This window comes from Pristiophorus japonicus, chromosome 17 (genome assembly GCF_044704955.1).
Source record: "Pristiophorus japonicus isolate sPriJap1 chromosome 17, sPriJap1.hap1, whole genome shotgun sequence".
In the NCBI taxonomy this organism is placed as follows: domain Eukaryota; kingdom Metazoa; phylum Chordata; class Chondrichthyes; family Pristiophoridae; genus Pristiophorus; species Pristiophorus japonicus.
Window position 1 is genome coordinate 109,658,970 of NC_091993.1, and position 23,935 is coordinate 109,682,904.

At 44.5% G+C, this 23,935-nt stretch overlaps 1 protein-coding gene across 2 annotated transcripts in view; it reads right to left on the reverse strand.

The window, feature by feature from the left end:
* Nucleotides 1-23,935, reverse strand: part of mapkapk2a (MAPK activated protein kinase 2a) — a 256,650-nt gene that overhangs the window by 104,729 nt on the left and 127,986 nt on the right. For both annotated transcript variants that reach the window (XM_070859035.1, XM_070859036.1), the window contains exon 2: nt 5,000-5,139. In XM_070859035.1, coding sequence (XP_070715136.1) covers nt 5,000-5,139 — 140 coding nt within the window. The remainder of the gene's footprint in view (nt 1-4,999; nt 5,140-23,935) is intronic.

Below are 23,935 nucleotides of genomic sequence, written 5' to 3' on the forward strand. Positions count from 1 at the left end.
TCTGTCCATGCTAACAGAAAAGAGAGTCGGGATAAATGAGTCATTTTCCGATTGGCAAACAGTAACTAGTGGGGTGCCGCAGGGATCGGTGCTGGAGCCTCAACTATTTACAATCTATATTAATGACTTAGATGAAGGGACCGAGTGTAATGTAGCCAAGTTTGCTGATGATACAAAGATGGGTGGGACAGCAAATTGTGAGGAGGACACAAAAAATCTGCAAAGAGATATAGACAGGCTAAATGAGTGGGCAAAAATTTGGCAGTTGGAATATAATGTGGGAAAATGTGAGGTTATCCACTTTGGCAGAAAAAGAGAGAGAAGCAAATTATAATTTAAATGGAGAAAAATTGCAAAGTGCTGCAGTACAGAGGGACCTGGAGGTCCTTGTGCATGAAACACAAAGAGTGAGTATGCAGGTACAGCAAGTAATCAGGAAGGCAAATGGAATGTTGGCCTTTATTGCAAGTGGGACAGAGTATAAAAGCAGAGAAGTCCTGCTACAACTGTACAGGGTATTGGTGAGGCCACACCTAGAGTACTGCGTATTTAAGGAAGGATATACTTGCATTGGAGGCCATTCAGAGAAGGTTCAGTAGGTTGATTCTGGAGATGAGGGGGTTGACTTAGGAAGATAGGTCGAGTAGGTTGGGCCTATACACATTGGAGTTCAGAAGAATGGGAAGTGATCTTATCAAAACATATGATAATGAAACGACTCGACAAGGTGGATGCAGAGAGGATATTTCCACTCATAGGAGAAACTAAAACTAGGGGACATAGTCTCAGAATAAGGAGCCTCCCATTTAAAACTGAGATGAGGAGGAATTTCTTTTCTCAAAGGGTTGGAAATCTATGGAATTCTCTGCCCCAGAGAGCTGTGGAGGCTGGGTCATTGGATATATTTAAGGCGGTGAAAGACAGATTTTTGAGTGATAAGGGAATAAAGGGTTATGGAGAGCGGGCAGAGAAATGGAGCTGAGTCCATGGTCAGATCAGCCATGATCTTATTGAATGGCGGAGTAGGCTCGAGGGGCCAAATAGCCTATTCCTGCTCCTATTTCTTGTGTTCAAGGAGGGAATTCCAGAGTGTGGGACCTAGGTGGCTGAAGAAGTGGCCACCAGTGGTGGGGCGAGGGGGCAGGGAATGCAGAAGAGGCCAGAGTCAGAGAAACAGAGAGATTGAGGTGGGGAAGAGAGAGAAGCACTGGAGGAAATGACAGAAATAGGGCAGGGGCAAGATGATGGAAGGATCTAAACAGAAGGATGAGAATTATAACTTGGAGGCATCGGGAACTAGGATAGGATACAGGCAGCAGAGTTTTAGATGCACTGAAGTTTACATAGGATGGAGGAGAGGCCGGGCAGGAAAGCATTGGAGTAATCAAGGCTGGAGATGACAGAGATATAGTTGGGGATTCAAGTGGCAGAGAGGCTGATGCAGGGGCCGAGGTGGGCAATGCTAGTTGGAGGTCAAATATAACATGGGGTTCAGCCCGAAACAGTGGCTGGCGAGGGAGATAGAATCAGTGGGGTGGGGCGTGAAGTTTGCAGCATGTCCGAAGACAATGGCTTTGGCCATCCCGAAATGTAGCGGTACCTCGACAAATCCCAACATCAGACATACTCCCCATTACAGTAAAATATTTCCATTTCACAAATTATCTTGTAGTTAGCTTCGCTTCTTTTGCAACTTTTCATCCTGTGTGTATTTGAAATGGTCAATCAGCTTGTGAGTGCATTCTATTTCTTAGTAAATTAGAGCCTTCAACAAGGATTATCCTCCCTATACAGGATTGCTATTAGTGGGGCCTGAGAGACTGGAGCAAAGGAAGGCAACACTCGGGTAAATCTTGCACTTCCAGTCTATATTGAGCCCAGTTTCCCTGCTGGGATAGTAACTGTGCATTCCTGAAATGTGTACAAGAGAGCTTTCCTGATCAGCACAACAAGGAAGGAAGCAATGTGGGATCTAGTTCTGGGAATGAAGTGGAGGAGAATTTTGGGAACAGTGATCATATCATCAGATTTTGAATAATTATGTACAATCAAGTGTAAAAATACTTAACTGGAAGAGGGCTAACTTTAGTGAGTTGAAAAGGGATTTGGCTCAGGTGGATTGGAATAAAGAACATAAGAATTAGGAGCAGGGGTAGGTCATACAGCCCCTCGAGCCTGCTCTGCTGTTCAATAAGATTAAGTGAGAATCTTCAACCTCAACTCCACTTTCCCACCCGATCCCCATATCCCTCGATTCCCCTAGCGTCCAAAAATCTCTTTCAGCCTTGAATATACTCAACGACTCAGCATCCACAGCCCTTTTGGGTAGAGAATTCCAAAGGTTCACAAGCCTCTGAGTGAAGAAATGCCTTCTCATCTCAGATCTAAATTAGGACCGAGATGAAGAGAAACTTCTTCACTCAGAATTGTGAACCTGTGGAATTCTCTACCACAGAAAGTTGTTGAGGCCAGTTTGTTAGATATATTCAAAAGGGAGTTAGATGTGGCCCTTACGGCTAAAGGGATCAAGGGGTATAAAAAGAGAAAGCAGGAATGGGGTACTGAAGTTGTATGATCTGCCATGATCATATTGAATGGTGGTGCAGGCTCGAAGGGCCGAATGGCCAACTCCTGCATCTATTTTCTATGTTTCTAAATGTCTGCCCTCTTATCCTGAAACTGTGACCCTCCACAGTTCTAGACTCTCCAGCCAAGGGCAACAACTTCTCAGCATCTAACCTGTCAGTTCCCCTCAGAATATTATATGTTTCAATGAGATCACCTCTCATTCTTCTAAACTCCATAGGAATCAAAAATTGGTAGGCAATACAGTAATTGAACAATGGGATGGCTTCAAAGAGGAGCCGGTTCAGATACTGAATAGAGGGAAAGGAAGGGTGTCCAAACCTAGATCTCTCTGGATGACAAAAGATGTAGAGATTAAAATGAGACAGAAAAAGGAGGCTTATAACAAATGTAACGGATATGTAAATACAGTCGAGAGCTAAGCTGAATAAAGAAAGTTTAGAGGAGATCTAAAAAGAAATGAGGGGCAAAGAGAGAGTATGAGAATATATTAGTGGCCATCACACAGGGGAATCCAAAAGTCCTTTCTTAACATAGATAGTAAACGGTAGTCAAAGGAAGGGCGGGCCGATTAGCGACCAAAAAGGATCTGTTCCTGTGGAAGCAGAGGGCATGTCTGAGGTACTGAATGAGTATTCAGCATTTGTCTTCACTAGTGAGAGGATGCTGCCAAAGTAGCAGTAAAGGAAGAAGTAGTAGCAATATTGGCTAAGATAAAATTATACAAGAGGTGGCGGTTAAATGGTTGACAGTCCTCAACGTAGAAAAGAGACCCAGTCCAGATCGGATGCATCCTAGGTTACTGAGGGAAGTAAGGGTTGAAATTGCAGAGGCTCTGTCCACAATCTTCTAATTTGGTTTAGATATGGGGGTGGTGCCAGAGGATGGGAGGATTGCGAATGTTGCACCCCCGTTTAAAAAAAGGGAGAGGGATAAACCCAACAACTACAGGCCCGTCAACCTAGCGTTGGTGGTGGGTAAACTCTGATCTGGACACTATTAACTGGCATTTGGAAAAATATGGGCTAATAAATGAATGTCAGCACGGATTTGTTAAAGGCAAATTTGATTATGTTTTTTGATGAGGTAATGGAGAAAGTTGATGAGGGTAGTGTGGTTGATGTTGTGTATATGGACTTTCAAAAGGCATTTAATAAAGTACCACATAATAGAGTTGTTAACAAAATTAATGCCCATGGGATTAAAGGGATAGTGACAGCATGGATACAAAATTGGTTAAGGGACAGAAAGCAGAAAGTAGCGGTGAACGGTATTTTTCCAGACTGGAGGGGAATATACTGTGGTGTTCCGCAGGGGTTGGTGTTAGGATCACTCCTCTGTTTGATATATATCAATGACCTGGACTTGGGTGTACAGAGCATAGTATCAAAGTTTGCGGATGACACGAAACTCGGAAACGTAGTAAACAATGAGGAGGATAACAACGGATTTCAGGAGGACATAGAGAGATGGATGAAATGGGCAGACACATGGCAGATGTAATTTAACAGAGAAGTATGACGTGATACATTTTGGTTGGAAGAATGAGGAGAGGCAATATGTGATACAATGTTAAAGGGGTGCAGAGAAACCTGGGGCTGTATGTGACAGGACAAATTAAGGCTGTTAAGGTAGCACACTGGATCATTGGCTTTATTAACAGAGACATCGAGTACAAAAGCAAGGACATTATACAAAACCTTTATAAAACCTTGTTAGGCCTCAGCGGGAGTGTTGTGGATGATGCTGGGCACCACACTTTAGGAAGAATGTCAAGGCATTGGAGAGGTTGCAGAAAGGATTTCCTGGAATGGCACCAGGGATGAGGGGCTTCAGTTACATGGAGACTAGAGAAGCTGGGGTTGTTCTCCTTGGAGCAGAGATGGTTAAGAGGAGATTTGATAAAGGTGTTTTACATGGTCATTTGTTTGATAGCTCACAAGCAGCAATGTGCAAAAATGGCTGTTGCATTTACTCACATAACAGTAACTGCACTTCAAAGTAATTCATTCTACGCGGAGCATTTCAGAACATTTCTATGAGATGTGGTACGGTATTAGAGAAATACAAGTTATCTCTTTCTAGGGATGGGCAGAGTCAGCAGAAATCAACATTGTTTCATTCCGGGTCTCTGTTGTGAAAGCATTCATTTTGACATGTAGCTGCCGGTAACAAAAAAGCCTGAGAGAGACGTCAATTTTACATCGACGGGACCTGCCCCTAAACAGCTCTTCTTGAGCCCAATTCAAGGACTGACTGAGATTTTGCTTTCTCATTTCAGCTCTTAATGTGTTATTTTTAAAACTAAACATGCTCCAGACTGTGTTTTAACCTGGGTTTAATTCACCACCAAACTTCATTTTCCTTAACTAGATCCAGAAAAGTCTGTGTACCTCGGTGTGGAAGAACTTACCATTCCATCACTATAAGTAGACACTTCCTCCCCTGGTACAGATTCTCGTAGACATCTACAATTCGTACAATGTGAGTGCAGCCGGACGCTCGCCAGTGTAAGTCTACCTCCCGTCGGGCCTTGGGGCAGTCCTGCAACATCTGAAAGGGAGAAAGTAACGTTAAAGCTCTTCACTTAAATACGGGCAATAAATAAGTTAACCCATTGCGGATTTATTGGAGACAATTTGATACAGAGAGCATGCAATAGTCCAAAACTGGGGTCTTCCAGACTGGAGTACAGCGTGCAGTTCTGGTCACCACATTGCAGGAAGGATGTGATTGCACTAGAGCGGGTGCAGAGGAGATTTACAAGGATGTTGCCAGGACTGGAAAACTTTAGCTATGAGGAAAGATTGGATAGCCTGGGGTTATTTTCTTTGGAACAGAGGAGGCTGAGGAGAGATTTAATTGAGGTGTATAAAATAATGAGGAGCCTAGATAGTGGATAGAAAGGACCCATTTCCCTTAGCAGAGGGGTCAATAACCAGGCGGCATAGATTTAAAGTAGTTAGTAGAAGGATTAGAGGGGAGACGAGGAAACCTTTCTTCACCCAGAGGGTGATGGGGGTCTGGAACTCACGGCCTGAAAGGTGGTAGAGGCAGAAACCCTCATCACATTTAAAAAGTACTTGGATGTGCACTTGAAGTGCCGTAACCTACTGGGCTACGGACCTAATGCTGGAAGGTGGGATTATGCTGGGTAGCTTTTTTTTGACCGGCACGGACATGTTGGGCCGAATGGCCTCCTTCTGTGCCATAACTTTCTATGATTCTTCCCCGGTGACTCACTGAGTATCCAGTGAGTAAGCTGAGTCACACAGACCAGGAAAGCCCAGATTCAACCCAGGGTCTGTGCGGAGTTATCCTGATTTTCAACAGGGACCTGATAACTGTACTCTGTGCTCCGGTTAGGAAGTGGAAAACTTGGCCAGAACACTTACTCCTGACCATTATCCAACGGCTCTTTGTTGGAAGAGTGAAAGTGCGGACGTTGGGCGAGGACCGGATTAGGCTGAGCTATGACGTCTTTCCTGGGTGACGAGCCAGCCAACATCACTGCTAGGGCTCAAACTGGCTACCAGGGGACAAACAGCACCTGTAGAACGCTACCCAAGCAAAGAGTGATGCCCTTGGAGAGTTAAAAAAAAAGGAAGAGGGCATGCATACCAGTGTAATTTTACAGATAATTACAGCCTCTTTACCCTCCACCCCCCACAGACACACACACAATTGATGTGGACTTGGTGGCTCAGTGCAGTGACACACTGTGGTGCATAGGCGGGTGTGGGTTTGAACTCTGGTTGAGAATTGAGGAATCGTGGAGCTACCTTGGCAAAGCACTTTCCTTGAATGAGAAGAAAATATTCAAAATGAATGTCAAATTTGCTAGGTATGTCATGCACTCCTTATTTGGGCAACTTATTTTGTGACACACAATTGTACCTGCAGTTGCACACTTCCACCACTAGGTGAAGCCTCAAACGCTCCAGATCCCCACAACCTATCATCATCATAGGCGGTCCCTCGAAATGAGGATGACTTGCTTCCATGCCAAAAAAAGGACGAGTTCACAGGTGTTTCATTGAAGGACCCGAACTACATGCTGAAGAGTGGAAGATGCCCGTGCGAGCATTTTGTTAACGTGTGTTGGCCGTTGCACACCAGCCACCACATAGGCTTGACAGAGCTAGGTCTTGGTCCAGTGGCAAGGATTACCCAAGACAACTGGAGACCAGCTCTGCTACATTATACAACCGATATAACATCACAAATAATTACAGTCTTTTCACCTTACACCACCCCCAATAGACACACACATTGGATGTGACCTAGGTGGCTCATTGCATTGACACACTGCAATGCATCGCTGAGCTCTGGTTGAGAAATGAGGAATCGTTATTATATAGCATCAATACTTTGCCACAACTTTCTGTGGGTAAAGCTGTAGGAGATCCACCAGTAATTATAATTCAGAGAGTCAGTCCACACTGCGCACTCCACATTTCCAATACAAGTCCCCGCAATTGACAACACCACAGACAGAACTGTGAAAGAAGAACCTTTCCATGATTAGAGGGACAGATCACTGAAACATAGGAGAGAATTGAGGGAGAGGACATCCTTTGGGGCTGATCAGCAGTCCCTTTTACACTTCGCACAATTTTCTTTTCCACTGAAGTTAAAGAAAAATGAACTCGGGCGGGGTGTAAAACAGACTGTCGATTCGCTATCACCCGCTTTGCACTAATGCGCAAGAACAGTTTCACCTTCTTTGTCTCTCCATTTTGGACTTTTGAAAAGATATAGATCCTCCTGTGTCACTCAACATCTTCAACAGCAACAGGAACAACTTGTATTTATATAGCGCCTTTAACGTCGTAAACGTCCCAAGGCGCTTCACATGTGCATTTTAAGACAAAACAAATAGATTTGACACCGAGTCAGATAAGAAGAAATTATGGCAGATGACCAAAAGCTTGGTCAAAGAGATAGGTCCTAAAGGAGGAAAGAAAGGTAGAGAGGCGGAGAGGTTTGGGAGGGAGTTCCAGAGCTTGGGGCCTAAGCAGCTGAAGGCACGGCCACCGAGGGTGGAGCGATTTTGGTCACCTTAGTTAAGGAAGGATATTACTAGCTTTGGAGGGGGTACAGAGATGATTCACTAGGCTGATTCCGGAGATGAGGGAGTTACCTTATGATGATAGATTGAGTAGACTGGGTCTTTACTCGTTGGAGTTCAGAAGGATGAGGGGTGATCTTATAGAAACAGTTAAAATAATGAAAGGGATAGACAAGATAGAGGCAGAGAGGTTGTTTCCACTGGTCGGGGAGACTAGAACTAGGGGGCACAGCCTCAAAATATGGGGGAGCCAATTTAAAACCGAGTTGAGAAGGAATTTCTTCTCCCAGAGGGTTGTGAATCTGTGGAATTCTCTCCCCAAGGAAGCAGTTGAGGCTAGCTCATTGAATGTATTCAAATCACAGATAGATAGATTTTTAACCAATGAGGGAATTAAGGGTTACGGGGAGTGGGCGGGAAAGTGGAGCTGAGTCCACGGCCAGATCAGCCATGATCTTGTTGAATGGCGGAACAGGCTCGAGGGGCTAGATGGCCTACTCCTGATCCTAATTCTTATGTTCTTATGTTCTTATGTAATCAGGAATGCTCAGAAGGGCAGAATTAGAGGAGCGCAGATATCTCGGTGGGGCTGAAGGAGATTACAGAGATAGAGAGGGTCAAGGCCATGGAGGGATTTGTAGACAAGGATGAGAATTTTGAAATCGAGGCGTTACTTAACCAGGAGCCAGTGTAGGTCAGCGAGCACAGGGGTGATAGGTGAACGGGACTTGGTGCGAGTTAGGACAGAACAGAAGGCTTGGAAAATGCTTTATGCAGATTGTGAAACAGTATTATAGAAAACGGTTCACATCAATTAATGCATTGCCATCTACATTATAATTGGTATTTTTGTTTGCCAGACCATTACTGCTCCTTTAATAGATATTCGTAATTACCAACCAGTTAGTTGCCTTTTCAAGAAGAATTACATTACTAAGCATTCCAGCGAGTATCCATTACACACTTAAGGGAGGAAGACCGTCATGTGAAACATTTTTAGTTTACAAGTGCCCATCACCCCTTGCATGTAATAGCTCAGAGATTAAAAAGCGACACGCATCTGCTTTGATCCTCGTCCTTTCTCTAAACAACAATCATTTTACATTATTTTTAAATGGAGAGACAACATTCATCAACAAATGCAGAAGGTTGCTGCAGTGTAATCTTGTAACTACAATCTGTTTACTCAGGAAGGGAGTCAGGCAGTGGTCTAGATTTAACACCCAACCACTAAGGTGTTTGTCATGTTGGTGCTGTGTTGATGGAACAATGCCAGATCTTGATAACGGGTCATTTGCTTACTCTTTAACCCAATGGAGTTCCCAAACAGCAGAACCCACAACACAAAACATTCATGCATAATCAAATCAAAATTTACACGCCTTCTCTCATCCATTCTTGATGCGAGTGCATTCTTCAAAGTCCAACTATTTATGAATCAGTCCATTGGCTACTGTTGTACATCATCAAAACCTTGGTCGCCATTTTGGAGCATGGGCAGGAACATCGGCAGGGCCCAGGTACAGAGGAGTGGGAAGGTCAGGGCGGATGAGCGGTGAGTGTTTGTGGCGAGATGCGGTGAATGTTTATGGCGGAGGAGCGGTGAGAGATCGTGGCAGAGGTGCGACAGATGAGGGTACGGGGGCCCAGAAGAGCCGAGGGCCCAGTGGCAGCACGGGCCAGCCCACACTGTGATATGTGCGCGCTAGGTCCGTGCAGCAGAGCAAGTCTCCAGTCGTCTTAGTTAATCCTTGCCACTGGACCAAGAGCTAGCTCTGTCAAGCCCGTGTGGTGGCTGGTGTGCAATGGTCACCGCACGTTAAAAAAAAAATTCCCGCACAGGCATCTTCCATCCCCTCAATTTGAGTTCAGAACTGGAACATCGGGTCCTTCATCGAAACACCTGTGAACTCTGGAGGCAAGTCATTCTCGTTCGAGGGACCGTCTATGATGATGACATAAACTTGGTTATCAGGAATCAGTCCACGTTCTCTACGACCTGCTCGTTCCTGGAGTCAGATTGGTTCCTGCAATATCTATTTTTCTTTCAATGGCGTTCCATGAAAGGGAGACACAGCAACAACCCGCAATAAAGGACCCCATCATACCAAGCCATTCCATTCAGCTACCTGGCACAGCCAAGCTCCCAGCATCTGCAGGCCAAGTTGAGTGACCTGCAGCTGAGACTGCAATCCATAACCAGCCAGTAAAGTATGCCATCCGCTTCAAAGTCAAGCCGTTCCAAATCACTATTGTATGCCATCTTAGATTCAGAATCAGCCATGGCTCAGTTGGTAGCACCCTTGCCTTGGAATCAGAAGGTTTTGGCTTCCAGTGCCACTCCAGAAACTGGAGCACATAATCTAGGCTGACACTCCAGTGCAATACTGAGGGAGTGTTGCAGTGTCGGAGGTGCCGTCTTTCGGATGTGATGTCAAACCGAGGTCCCGTCTGCCCTCTCGGGGGACGTACAAAATGGTACTATTTCGAAGAAGAGCAAGGGAGTTATCCCCTTATTAGATTTATTCCTCAACCGACATCACAAAGAATGATCTGGTCATTATCACATTGCGGTGTGGGGGGGGGGATGTTGCTGTATGAATTGGCTGGATGTTTCCTACACTTCACAACGTATTTAATTAGTGGTAAAGCACTTAGGGACGTCCTGAGATCATGAAAGATGCTATATAAATGCAGGTCTTTCTTTCTATTTTATACTAGGGTTTGGATTCAGTCCACTTCAAGTCAACATCTAACCACATCTCTACCATAAATAAGTCCTGCAGCAGATCAGATTATGGTCTAATTTTCAGGAAGGATTTAAAAAAAAAAAATTCAGACACATTTTATTAAAGTGACATCTTTTTCTTTCATTCAAGAAAGCTATGGTTCAAGCCCCGCTCCAGGCATATAGTTTAAGGTGGTCATTCAGTGCAGTACTGAGGGAGTGCTGCATTGTCAAAAATGCACGTTTTTGAATGAGCCACCTACCTGATCACGTAGGCATTAAATGTCCCACCACATAATTTAAAGAAACGAAATGTGTTCGCCTGCTGTCTTGACCAACATTCTTCCCTCAACCAACACCACCAAAAACAGATTGGTCATTTATCTAATTGCTGTTTGTGGAAGTAAGGATTTAAATGTTTAAGACCCCCTATTAGGGTATATTAGGGCTAGGGGAAGTTTAGCCAGTGGGGGGGGAGATTGAGGGTGGAAATTTGCCGATGGGAGTTGTTTAGCAGGGGAGCTCCCTCGGGAGCTATCACCCCGGCAGCCATCTTACCCCCGGTAAGATGATAATGATGGTTTATGGGACCTTACTACGCGCAAATTGGCTGCAGCATCTGCCGACATAACAACAATGACTGCACTTCAAAAGCAATTCGCTGACTATAAGGCACTTTGAGATGTACTGGGGACGTGAAAGGCACTATATAACGCAATTTCTTTCTTTCTTTGCGAACTCCCAATTAGACATCTCGTCGTGATTGCATACCTCTCATCATGCTCAAGATGTGTACCACAGAACTTGGCACTGTTCTATGTTATCTGATTTTTAACCAATCATCGCAGTTGCCATTTGTAAGACATTGCTGTACGTACTCTGGCTGTGTTATGGAACACTGTCGCTGTGGACACCCAGCGTCATTAACAAGCAGTCCCAGGTCAGCTCTACCCATGGTTAAACAACAACTTGCATTTATATAGTGCCCATCACATAGTAAAAGGTCCCAAGGCGCTTCACAGGAGTGTTATCAAGCAAAAGTTCGACACCGAGCCGAACAACGTAAGGAGATATTAGGACAGGTGACCAAAAGCTTGGTCAGAGAGGTAGGTTTTAAGGATGGTCTTAAAAAGGAGGAGAGAGGGGTAGAGGGGTAGAAAGGCGGAGAAGTTTAGGGAGGGAATTCCTGAGTAAAACTCCCCTGCTCTTGTCTTAGTCTAATTAGAAATATAAATTATATATAAATATATATATATAAATAAAAATTTATATTATTTCATTTTAGATTGAAACCAAATTACATTTAAAGTAACAAGGCTTCTTCTTAAATTGTTGTACAAAGTTATTTAATGTACCAGCAGATATCATGGTTGTCACTAATTGCAACAAGTTGCCTCTCATTGCAAGTGCCCCCAGCAAATGTTTGAATAGCGTCCTGAAAAATCAAGAGATACTTTGCTGAGGTTTGCATTTCCCTCTGCGTTTGATCTGGTGCAAGCTTTTCCTGTGAGGCTGTTCCAGGAACTGAGCTTACCAGTAAAGAGAAAACTGCCCCACCCAGAGGCTAACGCCCATTTGAAGCAATATTGTAAATGACGGTACCAGACTTGTCAAAGCCAACTGTAAAACAAACAGATGAGAGAAGTGCAGCCAAACATAACATTGGAAGCGCTATTTAGAAAGAAGCTATTGGACTTTGAATGATCCGTCAAGTAATTTTCAGGAGTTCTTCATAATAGCAGTTGATCATGATTGCTATCAAATAAATATATCTTTGCATCAGAAATGGGCTGGAATGCACCACCGACATCATCAATAATTCTTACTACTATTTAATCAGCTCTATTTGGAGGGTTTCCTGTAAATCATTCACATTACTGAGCGGACAACCTATACCCAGCCCTTTTTTGACAAGAAATTCACATTGTGGCCTGTGTTCTCAACAAGATGTAGCGACCACCTCTGCTGTTATCTGCGGCGTGTGGTATGCAAGGTTTACAACAATATAAACCACATGGAAGTCACAGTGTGAAGACTGGGCCCACACTGGTTAGGAACATGGAGCCTGTCAATGTACATTTAGTCTTCAAAATGACTAATTTAACTTATTTCCAGTAACTCGAACAATGGCATTCTTTTATAGATTTCTTGCTGCATTTGGGTAACCATTAAAATTAATTGTCGTCTTTTTTTTTTTTAAAACAGAAAAAAACTCGCATTTTCTATTCTGCTTTTCTGTTGCCACCTCCTTGGTTGACAGTGGAACAGTTTGGAGTGAACCATTCTTCATCATTGTTATTGACAGTGCTGCATAGTGGGTCCACATACAAGCCATGATCTTATTGAATGGCGCAGCAGGCTCGAGGGGCCGGATGGCCTGCTCCTGCTCCTAATTCTTATGTTCTTTTAGGGTGTGTTGTCTCCAGGCAACCCCTGGGTTGATGCAGTAGTTGTTCCAGTGTAAATGCTCAATTCCTGGTCAAATCTTTGCAATTCTCTACTCCAGCTCACTGTGGATGCTCAGTCGAGAAGTATAGCCAAGATTGAGATTGACATCAATAGATTTTTGGACACTAAGGGATTATGGGGATAGTGCAGGAAGGTGGAGTTGAGGTAGAAGATCAGCTATGATCTTATTAAATGACGGAGCAGGCTCATTGGGCCATATGGCCTACTGCTGCTCCTATTTCATATGTTCTTAAATTCTTTGATCCATACTTACATTATTGTTTATTCTGTGTAAGGCTTACACTGAAGCCAAGAGGGATCACTTGATGAAACATAGAAACATAGAAAATAGGTGCAGGAGTAGGCCATTCGGCCCTTCTAGCCTGCACCGCCATTCAATGAGTTCATGGCTAAACATGCAACTTCAGTACCCCATTCCTGCTTTCTCGCCATACCGCTTGATCCCCCTAGTAGTAAGGACTTCATCTAACTCCTTTTTGAATATATTTAGTGAATTGGCCTCAACAACTTTCTGTGGTAGAGAATTCCACAAGTTCACCACTCTCTGGGTGAAGAAATTCCTCCTCATCTCGGTCCTAAATGGCTTACCCCTTTATCCTTAGACTGTGTCCCCTGGTTCTGGACTTCCCCAACATTGGGAACATTCTTCCTGCATCTAATCTGTCCAACCCCGTCAGAATTTTAAACGTTTCTATGAGGTCCCCTCTCATTTTTCTGAACTCCAGTGAATACAAGCCCAGTTGATCCAGTCTTTCTTGATAGGTCAGTCCCGCCATCCCGGGAATCAGTCTGGTGAACCTTCGCTGCACTCCCTCAATAGCAAGAATGTCCTTCCTCAGGTTAGGAGACCAAAACTGTACACAATACTCCAGGTGTGGCCTCACCAAGGCCCTGTACAACTGGAGCAACACCTCCCTGACCCTGTACTCAAATCCCCTCGCTATGAAGGCCAACATGCCATTTGCTTTCTTAACCGCCTGCTGTACCTGCATGCCAACCTTCAATGACTGATGTACCATGACACACAGGTCTCGTTGCACCTCCCTTTTCCTAATCTGTCACCATTCAGATAATAGTCTGTCTCTCTGTTTTTACCACCAAAGTGGATAACCTCACATTTATCCACATTATACTTCATCTGCCATGCATTTGCCCACTCACCTAACCTATCCAAGTCGCTCTGCAGCCTCATAGCATCCTCCTCGCAGCTCACACTGCCACCCAACTTAGCGTCATCCGCAAATTTGGAGATACTACATTTAATCCCCTCGTCTAAATCATTAATGTACAGTGTAAACAGCTGGGGCCCCAGCACAGAACCTTGCGGTACCCCACTAGTCACTGCCTGCCATTCTGAAAAGTACCCATTTACTCCTACTCTTTGCTTCCTGTCTGACAACCAGTTCTCAATCCATGTCAGCACACTACCCCCAATCCCATGTGCTTTAACTTTGCACATTAATCTCTTGTGTGGGACCTTGGCGAAAGCCTTCTGAAAGTCCAAATATATCACATCAACTGGTTCTCCCTTGTCCACTCTACTGGAAACATCCTCAAAAAATTCCAGAAGATTTGTCAAGCATGATTTCCCTTTCACAAATCCATGCTGACTTGGACCTATCATGTCACCTCTTTCCAAATGTACTGCTATGACATCCTTAATAATTGATTCCATCATTTTACCCAGTACCGATAATTCCCTGTTATCTCTCTCACTCCTTTTTTAAAAAGTGGGGTTACATTGGCTATCCTCCACTCCATAGGAACTGATCCATGGAATGTTGGAAAATGACTGTCAATGCATCCACTATTTCCAAGGCCACCTCCTTAAGTACTCTGGGATGCAGTCCATCAGGCCCTGGGGATTTATCGGCCTTCAATCCCATCAATTTCTCCAACACAATTTCCCGATTAATAAGGATTTTCCTCAGTTCCTCCTCCTTACTAGACCCTCCAACCCCTTTTATATCCGGAAGGTTGTTTGTGTCCTCCTTATTGAATACCGAACCAAAGTACTTGTTCAATTGGTCCGCCATTTCTTTGTTCCCCGTTATGACTTCCCCTGATTCTGACTGCAGGGGACCTACGTTTGTCTTTACTAACCTTTTTCTCTTTACATACCTATAGAAACTTTTGCAATCTGTCTTAATGTTCCCTGCAAGCTTCTTCTCCTACTCCATTTTCCCTGCCCTAATCAAACCCTTTGTCCTCCTCTGCTGAGTTCTAAATTTCTCCCAGTCCCCGGGTTCGCTGCTATTTCTGGCCAATTTGTATGCCGCTTCCTTGGCTTTAATACTATCCCTGATTTCCATTGATAGCCACGGTTGAGCCACCTTCCCTTTTTTATTTTTACGCCAGACAGGAATGTACAATTGTTGTAGTTCATCCATGTGGTCTCTAAATGTCTGCCATTGCCCATCCACAGTCAACCCCTTAAGTATCATTCGCCAATCTATCCTAGCCAATTCACGCCTCATACCTTCAAAGTTAGCCGCATTTAAGTTCTGGACCATGGTCTCTGAATTAACTGTTTCATTCTCCATCCTAATGCAGAATTCCACCATATTATGGTCACTCTTCCCCAAGGGGCCTCGCACAACGAGATTGCTAATTAATCCTCTCTCATTACACAACACCCAGTCTAAGATGGCCTCCCCCCTAGTTGGTTCCTCGACATATTGGTCTAGAAAACCATCCCTTATGCACTCCAGGAAATCCTCCTCCACCGTATTGCTTCCAGCTTGGTTAACCCAATCTATGTGCATATTAAAGTCACCCATTATAACTGCTGCACCTTTATTGCATGCACTCCTAATTTCATGTTTGATGCCCTCCCCAACATCACTATTACTGTTTGGAGGTCTGTACACAACTCCCACTAACGTTTTTTGCCCTTTGGTGTTCTGCAGCTCTACCCATATAGATTCCACATCATCCAAGCTAATGTCTTTCCGAACTATTGCATTAATCTCCTCTTTAACCAGCAATGCTACCCCACCTCCTTTTCCTTTTATTCTATCTTTCCTGAATGTTGAATACCCCTGGATGTTGAGTTCCCAGCCCTGATCATCCTGGAGCCACGTCTCCGTAATCCCAATCACATCATATTTGTTAACATCTATTTGCACAGTTAATTCATCCATCTTATTGCGGATACTCCTTGCATTCAGACACAAAGCCTTCAGGCTTGTTTTTTTTAACACCCTTTGTCCTTTTAGAATTTTGCTGTACAATGGCCCTTTTTGTTCTTTGCCTTGGGTTTCTCTGCCCTCCACTTTTCCTCATCTCCTTTCTGTCTTTTGCTTTTGCCTCCTTTTTGTTTCCCTCTGTCTCCCTGCATTGGTTCCCATTCCCCTGCCATATTAGTTTAACTCCTCCCCAACAGCACTAGCAAACACTCCCCCTAGGACATTGGTTCCGGTCCTGCCCAGGTGCAGACCGTCCGGTTTGTACTGGTCCCACCTCCCCCAGAACCTGTTCCAATGCCCCAGGAATTTGAATCCCTCTCTGCTGCACCACTGCTCAAGCCACGTATTCATCTGCGCTATCCTGCGATTCCTACTCTGACTAGCACGTGGCACTGGTAGCAATCCCGAGATTACTACTTTTGAGGTCCTACTTTTTAAATTTAGCTCCTAGCTCCTTAAATTCATTTCGTAGGACCTCATCCCTTTTTTTACCTATGTCGTTGGTACCAATGTGCATCACGACAACTGGCTGATTTCCCCTCCCTTTTTAGAATGTCCTGCACCCGCTCCGAGACATTCTTGACCCTTGCACCAGGGAGGCAACATACCATCCTGGAGTCTCGGTTGCGGCCGCAGAAATGCCTATCTATTCCCCTTACAATTGAATCCCCTATCACTATATGAGAGATGGGATTATTTGGATTACCTTGAATAAATTATCCAGTGTGAACAAACTCTGCCTGGCTAGGAGGACAGGCATATGAAAAGTGCTCTCTCCTCATGGCAGGAGACAGAATGGGAGTGACGATGGTACAGTGAAGAGCACTTGCTGCAGACTGAAACACAACACCATTATTGTCCGAAGGGTTATTTTAGTTGCTAGTACGGTGCTGTATATAGGCGACCAGAGGAATTCTTCCCAAGTGGAAATGCTCTATTCCCACAAGGTTTCAAGTGGAAGAAAGAAGTGGGGTGATTCAAGTTACTGACTGCGGAAAGTCAGAGCAAGTATTTTATTTTTATTTTTCAACATTCCCTGCTTTTCTTTGTTGGCTGTAAAGAGCTTTGAGACGTCCGGTAGTCGTGAAAGGCACAATATAAATGTAAGGTTTTCTTTCTCCCTTTCTTCTATCAAATGCACTGACTCATGCTGGGGAACCATCCCTGGCACCCCATCTAACTAGTCATTCCTCATATGCGAGCCTCATCGGCGAGTTTTAGTGGATTATTTGGCAAAAGAAGCAGTGACGGCTCAAGAAAACGTTCTTTTACACAACGAGGTGTTGTGACCTGGAATGTACTGCCTGAAAGGCTGGTGGAAGAAGATGCAATAGTAACATTCAAAAGAGAATTGGATAAATACTTAAAAAAGGGGGGAAAAAAATTACAGGGCTATGGGGAAAGAACAGGAGAGTGGGATGAATTGAATAGCTCTACCAAAGACCCAGCAGAAGTATGATGGGCTGAATGGCCTCCTGCTGTCCTGTATCATTCTATGATTCTATGACCTGACCCCGGACACATCACATCTTAACCCAATCCCTTCCTTGCTCCACACTAAAGCACAGACATTTTCCAGCACAGGTCAATGAATACTGATCAGAACCAGAAACTCTGGCTGATGTTCCTCCTCTGTCGTTCAGGGATACGGAGGCCGGTTCCCTACTGCCATATTAGCTGGCCCAGAGCTGACCGGGGATCATAGCTGGGATCCTTTCGTACGAGGTGCGAGATTACACAAGCCAGGGTTCACTTCCTGGAATTTAGGGTGATTTGATCGAAGTTTAAGTTATTAAGGGGAACAGATAGGGTAGAGAGCGAGAAACTATTTCTGCTGGTTGGGGAGTCTAGGACTAGGGGGCATAGTCTAAAAATTAGAGACAGACTTTTCAGGAGTGAAATTCGGAAACACTTCTACACTCAAAGGGTGATAGAAGTTTGGAACTCTCTTCTGTTAATTTCAAATCTGAGGTTGACAGATTTTTGTTAACCAAAAGGTATGAAGGGATATGGGCCAAAGGGCAGGTATATGGAGTTAGGTCGCAGATCAGCTACGATCTCATTGAATGGTGGAACAGGCTCGAGGGGCTGAATAGCCTCCTCCTGTCCCTATGTTATTACAGTATATCATCTTCTGCTGATGAGTGAGGGATTTATGTATGCCAGTACCACAGTGGGCGGTGTTTGAGCCACAGGAACAACTTAAAGTGAACATTTTAATCAGATCATTAACAGATCTAATGGATATTAGACAAAAAACGAGTACAGGATCGACTATAATTACTGCACAACACAGTCGGGTGAATATTTTGAATGAAGTATTGTTAAAACAGTTTTGTAAATCTGGTGCAAGCAGTTCATTTTTGGCTACGTGTCATTCCTGCCTTAACTTTAATTTACAATAGCGACTTTGCATTGAATAAACCATTCAATTCTTCAGTGTAGACGCTAAGATTAAACCGCTGCTGCAAGCACGCAGACAGTCTGGATGCCGGTACTCGCATTCACTTGTATATTCTCAATGTACACTGGCGAGAAGATCAAGATGGCAGAAATACAAGCTTTACCTCATAACGTGTTAGTCTCTTGGAAGGGCCCAGAAGCAACAAGGTAGGTAAGAGATTTGTCCTACTAATAACTGCAGGACGATAGATTTTTGGATATTAAGAGAATCAAGGGATATGGGGATAGTGAGGGAAGGTGGAGTTTGGTTGCAGATCAGCCATGATCCTATTGAATGGCGAAGCACGCTCGGGGGGCCGAATGGCCCAGTCCTGCTCCTAATTCTTATGTTCCAGGACTCACACATTGAAAGCAGTGCACATGCTGCTGCCCACAGTCACCGTGCAAGCAATAGGAAAATAGGTGAGCCTTAAGGGAATAAGGGGCTATGGGGAGCGGGCAGGGAAGTGGACCTGAGTCCATGATCGGATCAGCCAGGCTCGAGGGGCCATATGGCCTACTCCTGCTCCTATTTCTTATGTTCTTATAAATCCCCTTTTAAGGAATGGTTTTCTTTCCAAATATCATGTTGCTGGTCAAGACTAGCTACCAGGGCACACATGAAAGCCACTCGATGAAGTCCCTACATGCCTGATTTTACTGACTGCTGCTTTGCAGGGAGGTACCTGGTCTTTGCTCATCGTTTCTCCCGAGATCCAGCCGTGCCGCTACAGGAGAAGCGACGAGCAGAGGCCAGGAACTCGACAGAGCGAGAGCTTGGCGGCACCATTTTGTATTGCAGCAATCCGTGGGACCAAACCCATCGCCAACGCGATGACAGGGAGAAGGCCCCCTGCTGAAACAGCCCGCTCTATTGTACACGGGTTGACATTTCTCTCCTGCGGGCTCTGTAGCAAATATGGGCATCACATTGGAAAATGCCAGTCGTACCCATGAAGATACCCTTGGTGCCGCTGAACTGGCAGACTCATCAACGCGTGTAATGCAGCACGTAGAATCATGTCATACATGACTTCGCAACGGAAGGAAACTTGGGGTTTTAGATCACGTAGTCCCTATGGTTTATGAGTAAGACATTGCTCAATCCTGTTCCTGTACAAGATTTTCCTAAAACTTCTAGGAGGAATCCCCTGTCCAGAAGCACGATTACAGAGTAGCAGTAGCAACTTCCTGTTCAGGAATAAAAATCATGGCCCAGGTGCGCGTAACAGAAAGCTTTTCCCAACTTACAACACCATATACCGCTCATCGCCAACAAGTTCAAACAGATCATGTCCCTGCGTGAACCAGGATACTTTCCATTCAACATACAGCTCAACTCCTCCACGGCCTTAACTAGAATCAGTGCAGGCAGGCAGTCGTGTTTAATACCCAACATTTTCCATGTAACTCTTTCAAACGGTTGAAACACAATCACCAACAGCAGCAAAGCTCACATAATCCAAGTGCAGTTTTGAGTGTCATGATAAGCCCTGTTGTACACATGGTCTGTTCAGCAGAGAACTTTTCTCAGGCAATGCAGCATGGGTTTCCCGGTACAAGGAGGATTTAGAAACATAGAAACGTAGAAAATAGGTGCAGGAGTAGGCCATTCAGCCCTTCTAGCCTGCACCGCCATTCAATGAGTTCATGGCTGAACATGCAACTTCAGTACCCCCTTCCTGCTTTCTCGCCATCCCCCTTGATCCCCTGTAGTGTAGATCAGTGGTGTAAATGGAGGCTATGTGAAACTTTCATGCAGTCACGTCGGCCATGGTTTCATCAGCATTTAGCCGACGGGAGAGATTATTTTCACTTGAAAATACAGATTTTGGTGCCGAAATATTCACTAATTTTACTGCAAGTTTTACTTTTTCACTAAAATCAGGGTAGGCGGCAAGCAATTTTTGGTTCCGCAATTCAGTTGTGGCAGGGAGACGGATTGTATGGAAACAAATATTTGGTCAGGTCAGATAAGTGTTTAAGATAATGATTCAAGAACGTTGAGAAATGTTTCACACTACAGGTTTCCGCTTACATGTGATTTACCCAGCCCACTGTCGGAGGTGCCGTCTTTCGGATGAGACGTTAAACCAAGGCCCCGTCTGCCCCCTCAGGTGGCCGTAGAATATCCCATAGCACTATTTTGAAGAAGAGCAGGGTAGTTCTCCCCGGTGTCCTGGCCAATATTTATCCCTCAATCAACATAAAACACAGAATATCTGGGCATTGCTCTTTGTGGGAGCTTGCTGTGCGCAAATTGGCTGCTGTGTTTCCTATATTACAACAGTGACCACACTTCAAAAAAGTACTTCATCGGCTGTAGAGCGCTTTGGGATGTCCGGTGGTTGTGAACGGCGCTATATAAATGCACGTCTTTCTTTCCATGTCCTCGACACGTTCCAAAGCGATTCTTAGCCAATAAGTTCATTTAAAGTGTAATCATTGTTGTTATGTGGAAAAATGCAGCCGCCAATTTGTGCACAGCAAGATTCCACAAAGAGCAAACAAGTTAATAACCATCTAGTTTGTTTTTGACAGTGATGGTCAAGGAAGGAATAGTGGCCAAAACGCCAGGAAAAACTCCATGATCTTTCTCATGTAGTGCCATGGAATAAATGCCCCCTATTTATTATTTTCATCCATGTGTTTAAATCCCTACATGGCCTTTCTATCGCTGTATCACCTCCGTCAGCCCTATAACCCCACCCCTCCAAACCTTCCACCCCTCCAACTCTGGCCTCCACTGCAACTCCCCTTCCCTTTGCCCCAGAGGTAACAGCTCCCGCTGAACTCATTAATGTACGCATTACCGACATTGCACATTTCAAGGTGTATGGCGGTAGCAAAGCTAATCAACTGTCGATATCCAAGTTGGAGCCAAAGCTTCCAGTGTAACAGCGTGGATATCTTAGCAGGTCAGGCAACATCTGTGGAGAGAAAGAGAGTTAACGGTTCAGGCTGAAGGGTCACAGACCTGAAACGTGACCTCTCTTTCTCTCTCCACAGATGCTGCCTGACCTGCTGAGTATTTCCACCATTTTCTATTTTTATTTCAGATTCCAGCATCCACAGTATTTTACTTTTGTAGCACGACATTCTTGTAGGCTGCCTGGCAAATCCCCTCTGAGGGCAGTGCTCGATGATGTGCTGCAGGGTCTGATTAGGAGCTCCACAGTCGCATGATGGGGATGCTTTAATCTTCCGTCTATGGAGAAGGTGGCAGCATCTACCATGACCGGTTCTGAGGCAGTTGATGGTTGTTCACTGTTTGCGAGGAAGGTTTGATCCTTCAGGTTGTACTGTAGGGTCCTCTAGAAGTGTATGTGCTTATCCTTTTATGCACAAGACAGCCAAAAGTTTTGTTTTGAACTGGAGTCCTACCTCAGCTGATGCCAGTTAATCTTAGTTTTACATAGTCAGCCTTGATAGGTTCAATTGTCAGTCTTCTGTGACACTGTTCATCAGCAAATAAAATTAAGAAAACTGTGTGACAACAAAATAGGAAGTTGCAGGTACCAGTACCGCTTTATTATTTGAATTAAAATGGGCGGACATTATACATTATGTTATTCCATATTAAACTGGTTTCTTGTTCATTATCCTATCTATAGATTTGTTATATTATTCTTTGAAGGCATCACAGTTTTGGCTCCTGGTGCCATGCAGCACAAGATTCCTTGTAGGAAGACCTGCCATTCACTACACAGAGCAAAATGATCAACAGGCCTTTCACCGACACCATCACTCTTCCCTGGCAACTGTGAGCTGGAACCAGACCATTCGCAACATTGCTGTCATATTTGACCCCAAGGTGAGCCCCGGACCACATATCTGCTCCATCATGAAGATAGTCTATTGCCACCTCCGTGGGAGGTCCCAACGCCTTGGAACATTTCACTACGTTAAAAGGCGCTATATAAATACAAGTAGCTGTTATGAAGGTGAAAGGACCAACGAATATGAATGGGGTTGTAGGGCTCGAGAAGGTCACAGAGATAGGAAGGGAGTTGCTGTGGAGGAACTTGTAGATGAGTACGAGGTGTTTAAATTGAAAGCGTTGGGAGACGGGAATCCAGTGCGGGGATGGTGAGGATGGCAGCGATGGATGTGTGGGACAGGATGCGAGCAACGGAGTTCTGGACGGAATGGAATTTATGAAGGGTAAAGGTTGGCAAGGTAGGCCTTTGGAATAATCACGTCTAGAATCAGCAGGCGTGCACAAGGGATTCAAAACTCAATCTCATTTTACTTGGGGTATCAATGGGTTGTGAACCTAACTCGAGGCTCATCTGATACAGATTAGAGAATGCATTCAGGAGAAAGACTAAGAAACTTTTTAATCTCAAAGCCGCAACTTTCTAGAGCAGCGGTGTCAGCATAAGTAAGTTACGTGATAAAGTGCAACAGCACAAGAATAATATCCAGCTCTGAGTGCCTCTAGACATGGCTCTTATTATTGGGTAGCTGAGTCACACATTACTGTTGCATTAAAGTGAGACAGACATCTTAATCCTGATCTTATCTTAACTACCGGCGAATTGAGAAATGTGCAGTATGTGACATTCGGGTACGAGCAGGACGAATCAGAAGGTTGGGGGAGGAAGAATGCAAAATGGCGAAGAGACCCAATTTTCTCTTTCATTAACTGAGCTTTCATGGAGTTGCGCCTTTAATGCATATTTATAATGTGAACTTTTCACGCTGTAACCATACTTCTCCACCATGACAGGTTGACGGGGGGGGGGAGAGTTGTTTAAATTATAAATATGGGCATAGGAATTTATAATGAAATATGAACATAAAAAGGGGAGCTGTATGTCTTCTGCACGCCCTGATCCATTCAACCCTTAACTCTGTCTGAACCCTACTTCACTAAAAACATCATTTGCTCTTGACCTACATTGGCTCCCAGTTCAGCAGTGCCTCAATTTTAAAATTCTCATCCTGGTTTTCAAATCCCACCATGGCCTCACCCCTCACTATCTCTGTAACCTCCTCCAGGCCGTTCACCACCCCCCCACCCCCACCGAAGATATCTGCGCACCTCCCCCTGAGCATCCACGATTTTTATCACTCCACCACTGACGTCCATGCCTTGAGCTAACAAGGCCCTAAGCTCTGGAATTCCCTCCCTAAACTTCTCCACCTCTCTTTTCTCTTTTAAGACGCTCCTTAAAACCTGTCTCTGTGACCAGTCATCCGTCCCACTATCTCCTGATGTGGCTCGGGAATACTCCTGTGAATCGCTTTGGGATGTTTTACTGCATTAAAGATGTTATATAAATACAAATTGTTGTTGTAGTTGTACGGTTTCACTGATGTTAACAGAGCTACCTCTATTCTGAGTGCAATGTGTGAATCCGCCATAGATTAAAGTGTAGGACGGTTGATGAACAGTGGTGTACATTTAAGAAAAATATATTCCAGTGAGGAGGAAAGGGCATAAGA